Source organism: Mangifera indica, chromosome 12 (assembly GCF_011075055.1).
Source record: "Mangifera indica cultivar Alphonso chromosome 12, CATAS_Mindica_2.1, whole genome shotgun sequence".
Classification (NCBI taxonomy): Eukaryota; Viridiplantae; Streptophyta; class Magnoliopsida; order Sapindales; family Anacardiaceae; genus Mangifera; species Mangifera indica.
The window spans coordinates 5,204,925-5,222,412 of NC_058148.1; the positions used below are offsets into that span (position 1 = coordinate 5,204,925).

Genomic DNA, 17,488 nt, shown 5'->3' on the forward strand with positions numbered 1-17,488 from the left:
AAAAAAAAAGATGGGTGGTTGGAGGGAAATGGTAAGGGAAACTGTAGCAAGTCAAAGATGGGAGGCTAAAGGAATACGATAGGAAATTATATTAAATTGAAAGGTAGGGCTAAGTGAAGAGTCCAACATGTGAACAATAGTGGCTAGGGCTACTCCCCCTCCTCAATCAACATCGCAGGAGCATCACTATAATTGAGGGATGGTCAATCTTAATCTAAAATGTTTTTAGCAAGACTTGATCTCGTATCGCCTTAGCAAGCCAATCAATCAATCGAATAAGAATGATTATACAAGGGATTATATCCTTGATTTCTTTTAATGATCTTTACAATTTCTTGTGGTTGGTGATGGCAAGTAATGGAAGAATGGTGGTAATAGAGTGTATGATAAAAGAGTAATTTTAATGTAGAATAACAGTATTTTAGTATTAATAATTATTTGAATAAAAGTAAAATAGTCATTATGAAATTTAGGGTTTTTTTGTTCTAAAAATTTAATAAAGGAAAAATTGTAACTAAATTAAGATCATTTTGACAATTTTTTAATACATATGATAAAGATGATAAGCAAATTGCTCTTTATATAATCTGTCATGTCGGTTTGATGATAAGAAGATTATCAAAATCTCTAAGTTGGTCAGATGTCATTGTCCATGATTACATTTATTGGAGGAGCCAAAAGGTGGTTCAAGAAGTTGCCCATTGTATCCATAACTTCCTAGAGATCTTTACCCTTATACTTTCTTATGTAATTCCAAGCAATCAAAAGTTTATCTATACCAATCAACCACTAAGAAATATGTGACAAGAAAAGGATGAAAGTTGAAAGTCTTATCAACAACACTTTAATACTAACTCTCAAAATTGGTCTATGCTCTAGAGAAACACTTATCGTTGGTGGAGTACACCCACGTACAAAGTTTTGGGAATTACTACAAGTTGAAAAGTGCACATCTTGTTAGGATTTATGGCTTAAAACAAACGTAGCAAAATTGATATTTAATTTTATTTTTCAAAATATCATACAAAAATGCAATTAGTTGCCATAAATCCATGCATACGATTTGTTTAATGGTTATGTTGAGGACATATAAAACATGCACAAGTTATTTTCAAGAAACATTTTAGCATTTGACATCTCTTTTGTCTTTTAATCCCATTGGAATGTGTCAATTCTCACTTTAATTCAAAACGTAGGATTGCACCTCATATCCACATGAAGCATGAAACTTTTGAAGTTGTGACAAATACCTTAGGTTTGCTAGAACCATTTGTGCACATGCATAGTATTTATGTGAACGTGCACTAGCTTTTATGATAGGCAAAAAGTTACGAACTTGTGAAATCCCATCTCCTTATATAGGAGATAGTACATGGTCATGCATTCAATGTTTATCTTATCCTGTACAATCCATAATTATTTAGATTATAAGCAATCTAATAAGATCCATGGATATGGTCAACCTAGAATAATGCAAAGTCATGCATGTGACCTGACAATTATCCATTTTGGCCTTATCTTTATTTGATTTGGGTAAAGTTAACCATACATAATTCCATTCACCTCTAGATTATTTTACTTTGGCCCTCAAAGCATATTTAGCTTATAATTTGTGCCCAATCATTCTACGAGACTAGAAATAAACTATCTGGATGTTGAACCCAGATCATCTTGAATAATCCAATGTCTTTAAAGTTCGATAAACTTCTATTATGTCTAACCCATAGACTCTTCATCGAGTTGATAGTGAATAAATTTGTATAAAATCTACACTATGATAGTCATTCATGCAGAGACCAAGATTGGTCTCTAACAAGATATTTTGACCACCCAACTAATGAAGTGTCAACAATTGATTGTTAACCTATCAATAATACAATTACTATACAATTTGATCTCTTCATAATAAAACATCTCTTCAATGTTAAGGCGTAGATTCAATGTCTACCTTAGTGAATCCTTGATGAGTATAGACTAATGTATGTATCAACAATTGAGTGATATTGGATTGAGAAACGATTCAATCTTACTATAGCCATGGATTCAACTGGTCATTGATATTCATCAGTTGGCTTATCAGAGATATTATCTTCCATGCTCGAAAGTGATGAATCATTTGTTGATGTATCATAACCTTCATATATATTTCGATATGGTCAATCACCACATTTTTGGTAATTCTTTTTAAAAGATTACGTTAGGCTGATGTTAAACCACATTTAATTTTTGTATAAAAGAGTCCAATCACCTCAAGTTGAAGGATCACATGTATCACTGATTATTAAAAAGATATATTTCATAGACATTAGAATAATCATCCCAAAAAAATCCTCTTGGTGAGTCAATTCAATGGCCACACCTATACAACATGGACTTATGTGTTATATTAAGCTGTTTACGAACAATTGTAATGTTTAAATTTGTCACCACTTTTTAGTGAGGTCATTCAACACTATGATAGTCCTCACTATATTACTTATGCCCTTAGTTAGAATAATATTAGAACTATGAACATGTTCATAATAGCCAACTCATGTGAATATAGGATCCTCATGATCAGTTGACATGCACTAATTCTCTTGTCATGGTTTAACCATCCTTAAGACATTTATCTTGAAATACATGCATTTACAAATAAAGAATGCCACAAGTAATCATAAATATGGCTTATTCATGAACTTTTATTGTTAGGAAGACTAATTCTAAGACAGTAGCCCTATCACATCTTTAGCTCGTTTGTATAAAATAACTTAGAGACACCTTTGAACAGAGAGTTCTATAGTTTTCTTAAATGATGTTGGCTCAAAGGCTTCAACCAACACTTTCAAATTATGAGAGCAAATTAGAGGAAAAGAAAAGGATAATAGGGGCAAATAGAAATTTCTTCAAAAAGTACAAAAAATGGAACCTAGAAAGAATCATACTTTGTTTATTTACCATAGTGGCTACACTGCCTTAGTTGCTTACACCTTTGCAAAATTTGAAAATGTAAGTATGTTCCTTAGACCTGTAGCTTTGAAGGGAAATTACACCAAAGATGATTCCAAGAAGTTTTTATTTTTATTTTTTTATTAGTATAACAACATTGGACATAACACTAGTTAATGTTGAGCCTTAAAAGACATCGTTGAATACCTTATTCGAAGAGGATATCTAAGGGAATTTCTAAGCAAATTATGTCTTTCTAGGCAATTAACCAAGTATCAAAAAAGGTCATTTTGTCTCAAAAACCCTTTGATTTCTTCTCCACACTACTGTCTAAACCTTCCTCATCTTCATCTCCATCATTACGACCATTACCTAGAGTGGATTCAAATTGAGCTCAAGCTTGGGCTTGCTCGAATTTGACTTGACTTGACTCAACTCAAAGGGTTTGAGTTTGATTTGGTACTATAGTAATATAATATTTTTTATTAATTTTAAATTTATTAATTATTATTTTTAAAATTAATGTTTTTAATAAAAGAAAGGCCAAAGTACTATTTCCCCCCAAGTTTTAATGTGTTTTCAAAGTCCCATCTGTAAGATTTGAAAAACCAGAAGTCTCATCCATGGGCTAACTTCTGTTAAAAAAGGCAAAAGTAAAATTGTCATTTCATTAATAATATTAAAAAATAGAAAATTCATTACATTTTCCCCTCACAGTTTTAAAAACGAACAACTCCACCCTTGTCTAAAGTCTTTTAACTTTCAAAAGTAACATTTTTTCTCCAAAACATAGGGATTATTTTCTAGACACTCTTCGACCACCATCTCTGGCCACCGATGAGAACGTTTTAACCCATCATTTTCAGCCACTAGATCTTCACTCTTTGACGCAAGAAGAAGCGACGAAGACATGTCTTTGTTGATTCCAGACAAATTGATGAAAAAGCATCGATTTGTCTAAATTAACAAAGTCTTCATCGATTCTTTTGGAATCAACATAGACCTTCATCTTTATCTATTTGTTTGGAATCGTTAGTGTCGATGAAAACTCGTCTTCATTGATTCTTTTGGAATCGATGAAGATGTATCTTCGTTGCATCATATGAAAGCTTCAAAGAGATAAAGAGTGGCCAATGATTCGTGGGTTAAACCGTTTTCTTTGGTGGCTGGAGAGCATTTGGAAAATAAATCTTAGGTTTTGGGGGGAAAACGTTACTTCTGAAAGTTAGAAAACTGTACACAGGGGTGAAGTGGTTAGTTTTTAAAACTATTGGGGGAAACATAATGAATTTTATATTTTTTAAATATTATTAATGAAATGAAAAATGTATCCTTACCTCTTTTAACAGAAGTTAGCCCATGGATGAGATTTCTAATTTTTCAAGCCTCATAGGTGTGACTTTTAAAATGCATTAAAACTTGTTTGTGGGGGGTGGGTAGGGGGTGGGAATACTCCTTAGGCCTAAAAGAAAATATAGAAGGAAGTTGAATTGTGACAGTATGATTTTGAATTAATAATAAAATAATACTTAATTATATAATAATATACATTCACACATCCAATTATGTACTTAAAAATGTGTACACATAATATTATATTTAAAACATTTGATCTAAAATAAAATTAAAATTAAAATTTTTTAAATTAATAAATAATAAAATCACTATAATAGATTTTTGGGCCAAAGGATATATACCCACTCATAAATGATTAAAATTAATAGTTTTAAAGTTAAAATCGTTATTTAACTAATAATATTTAAAAAAACTAAAATTTTATCTATTTACTCACCCTAAACCTTAAAAAACTAACAATTTTCCCCCATTAAAAGTTTAAACAGTTATATTTTCCCTTTGCTAGGGTTTTCAATTTCCTCCTTTCTTCTTCGACGATTAGAGCTAATCGAAAGCCTCATCAACAGATCCTCAACCTATTGTCGATGACCCTGACTGGAGAAAGACTGAAAGATGGTGAATTGACGAACTATTGAACACATCCACAAAAGCCATTGACAGATGAATCGACTATGATTTCACTAGATTTGGTAGCAATTTGGTTGAATTCAGAGGTGGGAATCTGGCTTAATCTAGTGAAATCATGATCGATTTGTCTATTGATGACCTTTATGGATGCGTTCGACCGTTCTTCGGTTCATCATCTTTTGGTCTTTTTTCAGTCGGGTTGTTAATGTTAGGTAAAAGATGGGTTGATGAGGCTCTCGATCAGCTTCGATGGTCGGAGAAGAAGGGAGGAAATTGAAAACCCTAGTAAGGGTAAATGTATTTTTTAAACTTTTGCGTAGTGGAAAATTGTTAGTTCTTTTAGGTTTAGGATAAAAAAAGAAATAAAATTTTAAAACTAATGGATTTAATTGACTTTAATGGTTGATGGGCAAGTATTTAGGTTTTTGAAAGTTAATAGGTGGAAGCTGACAAAAGAGTAATCCTTGGTGGGAAAAAGTGCGTTGGCCTAGACTTTTTAATAAACATTTGGGGTGAAATATTGTTATCACCTGATGAAATGTTACTCACTTTGTCTGTAACGATTGATAAGAGAAAAATTAGATGAGAGAGAAATTATTCATACGAATGAATGAATGATACGAAATCTAGATATTTTCAAAAGAGACGACGTGATTTTTTTAATCTTTTACTCTTGCAAGTAAGAAAGCAGTGATAACAGATGACAGTTAAGACTTCAGAAATTCACAAAAGCAATTGATGGCTTCTTGGCCAGCTTCATGGACTTTGAACTTCAACCTTCCAAGGTTTTCTCTTCTTTCTTCATTTTTCATCTCAATTCCCCATCTGGGTCCTGCTCCTCTTTTTCTTTTGTTTTAACTGATGTTTTCAGTGATTTTCTATCTCTTTGTTGTCACAGAAGCTGAGTTGTGTTTCGTGGGCGTCGTGTTTATCTGTGTGATAATGCAGAATTCTGTTCTGGAGAAGCAAGATCAGAGGTAAATACCATCTGGGTATATTTTATTTTCGGAGATTTTTGTGCTTGACTCGGGGTTTTATGATGTCTTACTGGTTTATTTTGGCTAGTTATCTTCTGTAATAGTTATTTCGTAGTTTGATCCATTGAATTAAATTGAAAAAAAGTCAAGAACTGGTAGATTTGAATGTCAACATGATGTGCATACTTAAATTTTCAAAATTTTGGTTGTTCGTTGACTGTTGCTGAGTTCATTTATGTTTTCAAGTGTTTGGGCAAGGATTCTATTGCTTGTTCACTTGTGTTGGCTTTTCCATTTCAATGAGTTAAATTGAAACAATTGAAGTTTGACCATAAGGTTGTTTTGCTTGTGGTGAATACACGCGTGTATTCTTAAAAGATATTGGCTATAGGATTTTTAGCTTTTGATCCATTGAATTAAATTGAGAAAAAGTCAAGAACTGGTAGATTTGAATGTCAACATGATGTGGGCATACTTAAAACTTCAAAATTTTTGTTGTTCGTTGACTGTTGCTGAGTTCATTTATGTTTTCAAGTGTTTGAGCAAGGATTCTATTGCATGTTCACTTGTATTGGCTTTTCCATTTCAATGAGTTAAATTGAAACAATTGAAGTTTGACCATGAGGTTGTTTTGCTTGTGGTGAATACACACCTGTATTCTTAAAAGATATTGGCTATAGGATTTTTAGCTTTAGGCTTTTTAGCTTATATTATGTTTCATTGGTGTGAGAGGGAGAGACGTTAGTTGTTGACAGTGAATGTATGTTGACCTGTAAAGCTTTCACTCAATAGTTTTTGTGTTTGTCTTTGACAATTTGTTGATATAGGGGTATTTATTTATCAGGACAAATTCTAACATGGAGGATTCCACAGCAATGACTATTGAGTTTCTTCGGGCACGCTTGCTGTCTGAAAGATCTGTCTCCAAAAGTGCAAGACAGCGAGCTGATGAATTGGCAAGAAGGGTGGGTTTCGATGTTATTGTAGGGAAGTCTTTCCTGGTTTGATTTATCTTTTGAAGAACTAGTCATCTCTCTCTCTCTTAAAGTTCTCTTTTTCCCATTTACAAATGTTGGTTCTTTATATGGATTAGGTAGCAGAACTGGAGGAACAACTGAGGTTTGTGTCTCATCAAAGAAAGATGGCTGAGAAAGCAAGTGCTGACGTTCTTGCTATATTGGAGAATAATGGGATAAGTGACTTTTCTGAGTCATTTGATTCAAGCTTTGACCAAGAAGCCGCTTGCGAATCGAAAGTCAGTAATAATTGTAATAAAGAAGAGGAGAACTCAGTCAGTCCAAAACTAAGAAGAAATGAGTGGGAGGAACATTCAGGTTTGGACATTGATTTTTCTCCAGTGCTTTGCAGAGGCTTGTCTTGGGAAGGCTGTCAGAACACTTCACATTCTTCTGAAAAGTACAAGGATTCTTTTATGAGAAGACATCGCAGTTTTGGACCTGTTGGATCTTCTCCCAAACATCATACGGGAAAGTCATGTCGTCAGATAAGAAATCAGGAATCAAAGTTAGTTTAATTCTCTCTCTCTCTCTCTAATGTGTGTGGAGAGGATGCAGTTAATCTATCAACAATGTGATATATTTCATTCCCCACTTCACTTCCCCTCTCCCCCTCCCCCCCAAAAAAAAACACACACACACACACACACTCTTTTGTCTAATAAAATTCTATTATAATAATCAAATGTGCATGTGTGCCCTCTATTCTGTAGTACTATATTGATGAACAGTATATGATAAACACTTCTATGCTTATTTAGCTTGTAATTTAGTACAAAAACTAGAATGAACTTTTGTTTTGGTAATCAGAGATAATTTGTTGCTGTTAAATCATCGTTCTCATGGCAACTTTTTTATCTAATGAATTTTGGAATGATATGAAAAACTGGTGAACCTAAAATAAATAACAGGATAATATTTTCTAGAGTATCTCATATTTCTCCCTTTCTGTGGGATATCATGATTTTAATAAAGAAATTTCTTCTATTTGGTTCATGTCAACTTGTGTCTGCTGATATGTATCTTTTTTAAGCTTTGCTCTACCCTGATACTAGGCAATTATTAATCTGTTGTTTATGTTGCAGATCTGTGGATGAGGAATCTAAAACAAAACCTATAAAGGTTGATTCTCAAGAAAATGAGGTTGCCACCTCGTTAGAAGAGGCTTCTCTAAATCACTCCAATGGTAGACCTGAGATCTTGAGTGGAAGCTCTGAAGCTTCGGAAGAGAAATCTTTACTGGAGGATTCAAAAGGTAGCTTAGGAAACGGACAAAATTTGGCTAGTGGTAATGTTGACTTCAATGAGCATGGAGGAGAAATAACTATGGAGAAGGCACTAGAACATCAAGCACAACTGATTGGAAAATATGAAGAGATGGAAAAGGCTCAGAGAGAATGGGAAGAGTGGTTTAGAGAAAATAACAACAGTACACCGGTATGTTTCTTTAGAACCTATGTGATTTGTAGCGAGTTAAATGCTCTCTCTTTAACTGATAGCAGACAAACCTTTTGCTTTGTGTTAAGACTTAAAAAGGAAGAATAAGTATTAGTAGTGAAATCTGAATGTCCTTTTAGACTTTTTGTTGTGAAGTCAGACAATTTTCTGCTATTAAGCCCCGCCCTGCAGCAATAGAAAAGTTCTTTCTTTACTTTAAATTGGTCTGGACATTCAATAAAAAGAGGGTGACCCAATGTTAAAGCACCAGAATACAAGAAATTGGATTTTAGTTTAAGTTTTATACACAAATGGACTCTTAAACTTATAGATGTAAGGGTTCAGCATAAATGAAATGGTGATGGTAATGGCTCAGAGATCCAAATCTTATAGTACCAATGTGACTCTGCCCTCTAATTTATATATATGGTTAGAGCATTGTTCCCAATTTTTTTTTTTTTCTGCAAACCCTTTCTCCCCTAAAAATAAATAAGTTGCACATGTCTGTGTAAGGCCTTGTGGGTGCACACATTTGTAATAGTCTTATTTGAGTAGTAGATGCTTGTGCCACTGAAATTGGTGCTGTCTATGCATTGCATGTGTGTTATTCAACCGACAAAGAGGTTGGTTTTGATAACTCCAAAAAGAGTTTTCTATTTTATCTGGAAAAAACTGAAGACACTCCACAATGTACTAATTGAATTAGCAACGTCTTTTTTGTTTTCTATTGTGTGTGTGCGTGTGTACGTGTGTGTGTGTATTCACACTTCTGTGCTTCTGTGCATCTGTGACATGTGTAGGTAGCTGTATCTTACTTTATCTTGTTAGATTAACACTAGATATGCACCAGTTGCCCAAAAGTATTAATGCCATCATGATCTGAAATTTCAATGGCATCAAACATAGCCCTTTTAGAATACTACATCTTGTTTTAGCATTTTGATTTGTTAAAATATTAAATATTTTGATATTCCAGTATTTGAACCCTTATTATTCTCTTCCAAGAGGAAAGATTCCCTCCTCCCTTAAGAGAAAAAGGATATGTTCTTGTTATGATATATAGAGGAATGGTCATTTGTATACTCACTGCTACATCTATGTTTAAAAAATGGCTGGCATAAATTGTTAAACTAGATTAACTTAGGCCAGTTACAGTTAGCTGCATGAAAGAAACTTAATAATATTGCTAAGGCAAATATTGTAGGATTCTTTTGTTGCTGTCAACTAATGCTTGAACTGCACCCTAGCTACATTGTGAATGCTATTATTGATGATGCCAGATATATATGGTGTATCATTTGGGTGGGGTGTCCTCAAAGTGTCTGTTATTTAACAATAGCTAGGCACAGAAAATGAATCAGATGGTTGTGTTTTGTTCAAACGTTGGAATTTTTTCTCTAACACACCCCAGATAAATAAGACACAAGCATCAGTATTTTGATTGTGTATTGCAGTGCTTGATTTTAATTTATCCCTTTCCTGAATGAAACCGTAGATTATTGTTGTCAGGCATATGCTTTTGTATCTGTTTCTAAGTCTTTGTCCATATCAAATCTTGTTTTCGTACATGCTGACATTGTGGTATATTGTTCAGGATGCTTGTGATCCTGGGAATCAATCAGGTGTCACTGAGGAAAGAGAGGAGATCAAGGTACAAATTGAAAGTCCTGCTACCACAATCAATACTATACAAGAGGCCAAGTCAAAAGATGTTTGTTTCTCTGACAGATTTTCCAATATTCGGACTAACGGCTTTCTTTCACCACCCTCACAAGGTGATGTGCAATCTTTAGGTGATCAGAAACATGGCAGTATTCATGCATCTGAATCACTTGCCCAAGATTTTTCTTTTCCTACAGCAAATGGAAAACAAAATCAGGAGAGCCTGAAAACCAACCTTTGTCCACCTTCACAGAGCTCCCATATTCATTCACATGATTCCCCTGGAAACCGCTCAGCACTGGTTTTTTCATCAAATTCAGGTGGCATGTTCAGTAGAGGAGAACTTTCTGGGAGCCAAAATGAACTCTATGCTCTAGTGCCACATAAAAAACCTACTGGGTTCAATGAAGTTCTGGAGGCACTTAGGCAAGCAAAGCTTTCACTGCAACGGGAAGTCAGTAGAGTGCCAGTAACAGAAAGGAAATCTCTTGATAAAGCTTTTAAACCTTCTATTCCAGTGCCAGTAAGAGAAAGTAAATCTCTTGAAAAAGCTATTACCCCTTCTATTCCCGCTACGGAAGTTTGGGGCAAGGGAGAGATTCCTGTTGGATTAGCTGGACTTTTCAGATTACCAACTGATTATGCTGTTGAGGAGAGCCGAGCCGACTTGCTGTTTTCTTGTTCTCAACCAGGGTTGGTAAACCATGATCCTAGTACAAGTCTTGGAGTAACTGTTGGTGACCAAATTCTTACAAATCTGTACAAGGATAGTAGGTCCACTTCTTCTGCTAGTAATTTTCTGGAAGCTGGTGATCAATTTGTCACTAGAGCTTGCATGGATAGGAGGTCAATCTATTCATCAGATAGTCAACTTTTCACCAGAGAATACTCAGATATTTCCTCAGGAATATCCATTCGGAAGACAGCTTTTGATGGTAACTTGGATGCCGTTCAACCCTCTTCCAGGCGATTTACTTACTCCACCATTTCTTCCTCTCCTGACCTGATGCCACAAACACCAGCTGATGAAAGATTTTCAACATACCCTCTGAATAGACCAGTTGGGATGCCTCCCTCAAACCTGGATGCAGGTCTATCCTCCTCCAATCGGTTTATTCACCCCATGTCACCATCCTATCCTGACCAAATGCCAAGGATACTGACTAATGAAGGATGTCCTACTTTTCTCACTGGTAGGTCTGTAGGGATGTCGCCTGCTGATCACTTATTCTACTGTGATCATACCAGACCAAATACATATAGATAATACTGATGCTTAACCTAGATGTTAGGGGCACTGATTTAGAGTGTACCATATGTTTTCAAAATCCCGGCCTTTGATAGGCTGCCACTCTCTGTATCATTCCTTTCCATTATTTCCCTGTATTTATTGTGTTTGTAAAATATTGATGCAAATTATGCTCACGTTTTTCTCTTGTATTTGTTGTTGTATCCAATAAATTATCTTTATTTACAATTTAAGCAGTTGTCATTCTCCATTTTTCCAGATTATTCTGCGCTGTGGACTTTTTTTCTCACAATTATTTTGAATCGGTAAACATTTGTTTGATGGTTCTGCTTCTGGAAATTCATAGAAGTGTTTATTTTAATTTTCCAAACACAACTTGGTAAAACCATTTGTACAAATACACAGAACAGAAGTATTTTAATATTTTCAGTCATTTTCTCAGAAAGCTCCTTTAAACAAGCAAAGTACAGAAATCTTAATCAGACTCAAAAAACTTGTGATGCTTGTTTCTCAAGAAAATCTTTTAAATGACCAATTATACTCCGTTGAACTAGACTTTCATTCACTTCCATTGGTCAAAATATCCCCAAAGCAAGAATTATCCTGGAAATTCAATAAGAATTACTTGGTTATGGCATTAAAACTCTGACTAGTCAAATATTTTGGTTGCTCAAAATCTATATATATAGCTCCCAACCAACTGGCGTAACACATCAAAAAAATTCAAGCACAAGCAAATTCATTATCAATTTTCCCATCAACCCAGAGGCTTATCTGAATCTATTTCTCTGTATCACCATCTCAAACTTGTAAACAAATTCATGGCCACGGACGCTCAATCTTATACTACGGAAACTAATGAACGTGGGAATTTCCCAGAAGATGAAAAGAATAATATGGCAAGTTCTCCTGCTGATCATATTTCACCGTCGGAAAATGCTCATCATCCACCAAAAGCTACTGCAGGGAGTTCAATTGATCCAAGACTACTTGTGTTGTTAGAATATTTCATGGAGCTCTACGAACGAAAAGATGACTTGTTCAGAAAAATATTTCCGGGAATTCATGACGAGTTTGTAGATTTCTCCATGAAATTTGACGAATTATTGTCCCAACTGAAATCTCATAATGGAAGGAGAAGCGTGAGAGGTATGCAAAGGAGTTTAAGCGTTGGTTCGCCGCGCAGTCGGTCCATCGACGGTGATGAATCCCCTTTGAGGCTTGATCGGTTCAAGATTCGGACTGTAATTCTGGACGGAATCTCCCAGGGTGGAGGCCAAGGTGATGGTCAACAGGGTGACAAGAAATGACCAAGTCTTGTATGAAGAAGAAAGAAGAGTCGTTGGCTGCTTCAATCAAATATTGTTGCAACTCTAACGTATTGTTTTATTGATTCCTTATAAGATTGTAACATTTATAATATTTATAAATTATAGTTTCATTGCATAGATATCATGTATGTGAAGGATTTTTTTGGAAATATCTTTTGTACGTATATATGTATGATAAGGTCATTGATGCGCAAAAGTAAGACTAAAATATTAATTTAGAAAAATTCAAGATTAAATTTGCTACAATTTTTAATACAATCTGTTAACTTGATATAATACAATATGAAAAGTATCGAGATAGAGTTGAATTTTTTTACACAAAATTTATTTTGAGTCAACTTGATATGATTCAAAATTAAATCAGTTAATGTCAGGATTTAGATAAAAATAATTCGATATAACTCGAATCCATTTAAATATTTTGGAGAAATGTTATTTTAATAGAATTTATTTGAGATAAATTATAGAAATGTTAAAAAATAATATCAATAGTAGTTGAAATATTTATTAATTGCATATAATTATAATTATTTTTATTTAAGTATTTTGTTTTATTATTAAGTAGTAAGAATTTGATTTGATTAATTTGATTATAGACATTTTTAAAATTTCTTACTCATATTATAATTATGTACTGTATTTTTATAATAAGAATTTAAAATTTTTACCGATTGTATATAATTATGTATCTCTGCATAATTATAATTACATATATTATTTTTATTTTTATTTAAATATTTTATTTTATTATTAATAATTTGATTTAATTAGTCAGATTATTAATATATTTTATTATTATATATTTTATTAATAGTATGTTGGAGTAATTTGGTAAAAAAATTAAAACGATAAAAATACTTTGGAAAGTAAAAATAATAAATAAATTCGACTTAATTTAGGTTAGATTGGGTTAACTTAAATATTAAAAAGTTGGATTAGAATTAAAAAATTTCAACACAATTTTAATTTGGATCAAGTTAGAGTTAAAAGTCTCTGACACGAAATCTGAAACTGATACGATACGAACACATTCACCATGGTTACCTTAAAATTATAAATGATAAATACATTATCTTTAAAAATTACGTTTGATAATAAAATAAAGCATGGTTAACTTATATCTTAATTTGGTCTTTATATAAAAGGATGAAATTCATAATAGAGTGAACAAAAAAAATTCTGAAAAAAATAAAGATAGGTGGGATTGAACTAAATCGAGTTTGAATACTATTTGATTCAAGTTTAATTCAAATAAAAGAGAATTCGGTTTGAATTTATCGAGTTAAAATTAATTGTAATTTAGGTTTAATTCAAATAAAATATTATTCGATTCTATCTGATTAAAATTTGGTTTGAATTTATAAGTTAAATTTATAACTTAAATTCATGACTCACAACTAACAACGTCACTTTATCTAATAATGAAAAATTAATATCATTTTGACAATTATTTGGATATAATCTACATCGAATTGTAAATTAAGTTTAAATCGAATCAAACTATATCTAGAGTCGCGAGTTAGATCAAATTAAATTTTTTTTAACTTAAGTTCAAATCAATTTTAAAAACAAATCAATCCTCCAAATTTGCTCTTAACTTGAAGTTTAAATAAACAAATCCGATTTAAATCAATCTAAAGTATGTGAACTTTCAAAATCTAGCTAACTTAAGTTGAATGTAACCCATCAACAAAAATAATGTTTGATTCGGTGTACAAAGGCACCGGCTGTTCTTGTAATCCTACAAGAAACGCTGATAATTTCTTACTGAAAAGCGATGTCTGATTCGACATGGACAAATTACTTTCCTTCCAAGTTCATTTCCTTGTTGCACAACCACAACTTATCTAAAAGGGAAATTTAAAAACAAAAAAAATCCTGTCCAAGCACAGACAATTAATAAACATGTGGAAACTTTCTGGGAAAATTTGTTTGTCTCTTCTCACAGGTGTCTTCTTATGGAAGACCAGACACGACTTCTAAGCCTCCGCAAATAGGCGGCCAAGAAATCGTCAATAAAGAAGGCGCATTTCATCCCCTACCAGACAATTTTCTGTCTTGAAAAGTCTCTTTAACTAGGTGTATATTAAATTTGTTAATAAAAAATAATGTCATAAACATAGCATCAACAATAAACCATAGTCCAAATGTGTGGTAATACATAAAAAGAAACAAAATCCAGCATCACTGTTCACAAACTAAACTCAAAGCATAAATACTGAAATGATAACTATGCCCTGATGCTTGATCTATGTTTGTTAATTGTCAATCACTTAGCAGTTATTATCATTATCTATACCAATAAAATATGAAAAGTAGGAGAATGAAAATTACTCAATAAATAGAAGACTTTACTTAACTTTTATCAAATTTTGAAAATACCTTTGGTTCAAACCACTCTAACTCAACTATCAAGAGTCAATCTCTAAACTCTTATTGTGATGACGTGGGTATTTCTAATCTTATTTGAATACTCAGGAAGTTGTAAAGTCTCATATCACTCTCTCAGGATCAAATGTGATCTCGCTTAATCACTTAGAAATCACTCAGAATCCTAAATTGGGATGATTGTTTCATTTCTTACTTGATCAGGTAAAAGCATTTTCTAAAACTAAAATTGAATACCATACCAATCAGATTAGGTCAAAAGAGGGATTTGACATGTTGGTAGTGTGAGTATCGCTATGCAGTTCACTCAATTACACCACTATGGACAACTAAACTAAACAAGGCTCTTTTAGAAGCAAAGATACACCATTGTGGGCACAGTGTCTTGTTGTGGATATGCCATTAGGTGGTATAGGGAGTATAAACTCATAGGTGTCCCTTCGTAACGACCCTCATAACCTCAAGTCATGGACTAGCATGCATGTATCTCGAGCCACTAACTCAACTCAAGCTAGTGTTAGCTTTCACCCTAACTTATAACTCATGCCCAAAATATCTTTTCTCTCTAGGGCACGCTCAATATTATTGTACATTGGTCTGTACCATCTTCTAGGACCAATTTATACACTTTACATAATTTGCTATTCATCTCTTAAGTGTACAAGTGTACACTATTAGGTGTACAATCATACATTCCTTTTTATGTGTACAACTTTTCCTTTACAAGCATACATGATTTATAACTCTATGTACAAGCATGCATAGGCGTGTATGGTCATATGCAAGGGTGTACACTCCCCTTTTACTTATGCTCAACTTATCTCCTCGTACATCTCTAGTCGTGACTACATGTGCAAGCATGCTTGAGCATGCACGGTTGGGTATATAGGCATACAACCTTGTCTATTCACAAAAACTTATTGTCTTTGACCTATGCATTTCCCAAGGGTATTATCATCATTCTACCCTACATACGATTGTATATTCTGTTCGTATGAGCATAACCTACATCTTAGTCTACTAGTCATTGGATGACGGTGCATGTCCTTTACATGTTCATCCATTGGTCGTTTGTAAAAATATGGATTTCACATATACGAGAGTTCATGTCTTTGTGCACGATCATATATGATCTAAAATCAAAACTATTAATTCCAAGTATGTCATAACTGTGCTTGTTTTTGGTATGACCATATATGACATCTGGAAAACAAATATTAGGTTTGATTTCTTATCTAAACTAACTTTACTCAATTCCTAATGTTTTCCAATCAAATACACATGTCTCTAATGCCCTAGAGGTGCACAAAGTAGGTCTCTATACCAACAAATGTCATTAACATACCATAAATCATATAATAGTCCATCTATCATACTAAACATGGAGTTCCTTTTCATGTGATAGACATTACATATTACAATCATTACAATGCCAAACAAGTTCGTATATCATCATAGCATTCCAAAAATCATTATTACTCATGCATATACAGTTTCTTATCATCTTAACACAACATGGTACAAAACTCATGTTTTCTTGTATCATATTCTAACAAAATCATTAGATCCATACAAATTAAACTCGATTGCATATTTTCAAGCCAAACCATCACTCAACAGACATATACATATGATTAAACAAAGCCAAAGTTGTCCTACTTACTGGTATTTTCCAAGTTGGATGATTTGCCACCGATAAGACTCATTCTTCTTCTTCTTTGAACTGGTTGGTCAAAACAACTTGCACTGGTCGCCTCTGCGATCACTATAGAAAAACGCTCACTATAGAAAAACGCTCACTCTCTACCTTTGTAGATAAACTCAAATTGAATGAATGGGATAATGATCCCAAAGTTGTCATAATCGTGCCTTTTATAAAATTTTCCTATAACAAGATGTATGAGTGTGCATGCTTAATATGTATGGTCGTACATCCCCTTTAAATATTCCAATATGACATATTATCCATCTTGTTGATGTGACACACAATGTACGGATACACACTCTTGATATACAACCATGCATTGCCTTAGAAATTCAATACTTAGCCCAATTTTAATCTAAACTTAAGCCAAAAACAAATATAATCAAACTATATGTGAAATAACCAAAATGTCTTGGAGACATACCTGTGAAATGTTACAAGGCTTTGATTTGAATAAGGGGAAAAAAAAAAAAAAAACTAAAACAACAAAGTGACAAATATCCCAACCAAGTGTAAAACTGTTAGAGGCAAAGTTTTCATTGAGTTTCAAATTACAGAGATGTCATTGCCACCCTGTGTAGTTGCATGTCATTTTATTCCTTAAAAACTAAAAATCTTTTGTCTTTTGGACATTTAATATATTAGGAATACCAACTCCATCTCTATCACTGTCACTTTTTTTTTTTTTCTGATCAAAATTTCCATCAAACACTTTAGTCACAACTGTAAGAATATTTTCATTAATGTGGTCCATGTGTAATTAACATAAAATATAAGTTTAATAACAAATTATGGGCTAAAGCGATATTAAT

General features: G+C 33.2%; 2 protein-coding genes across 4 annotated transcripts; both read left to right on the top strand.

The window, feature by feature from the left end:
- Positions 1-5,451: 5,451 nt before the first annotated feature.
- Positions 5,452-11,485, top strand: LOC123193246. Of its 3 annotated transcripts, none has more exons than XM_044606104.1 (6): positions 5,452-5,696; positions 5,810-5,888; positions 6,716-6,871; positions 6,982-7,412; positions 7,990-8,341; positions 9,936-11,485. In XM_044606104.1, the coding sequence occupies exons 3-6, from the start codon at positions 6,746-6,748 to the stop codon at positions 11,268-11,270; spliced, it is 2,244 nt and encodes a 747-aa protein (XP_044462039.1). In that variant the 5' UTR covers positions 5,452-5,696; positions 5,810-5,888; positions 6,716-6,745; the 3' UTR covers positions 11,271-11,485. The 3 variants fall into 3 exon arrangements, with proteins under 3 accessions (XP_044462039.1, XP_044462036.1, XP_044462038.1); XM_044606101.1 differs by having other exon boundaries at positions 6,733-6,871; XM_044606103.1 differs by having other exon boundaries at positions 6,733-6,853.
- A 426-nt stretch (positions 11,486-11,911) lies between these two features.
- On the top strand, positions 11,912-12,702 carry LOC123193493. Its single transcript, XM_044606515.1, has one exon. It carries the CDS (start codon positions 12,074-12,076, stop codon positions 12,560-12,562), a length of 489 nt encoding a protein of 162 aa, XP_044462450.1. The 5' UTR covers positions 11,912-12,073; the 3' UTR covers positions 12,563-12,702.
- The last annotated feature ends 4,786 nt before the right edge of the window (positions 12,703-17,488 follow it).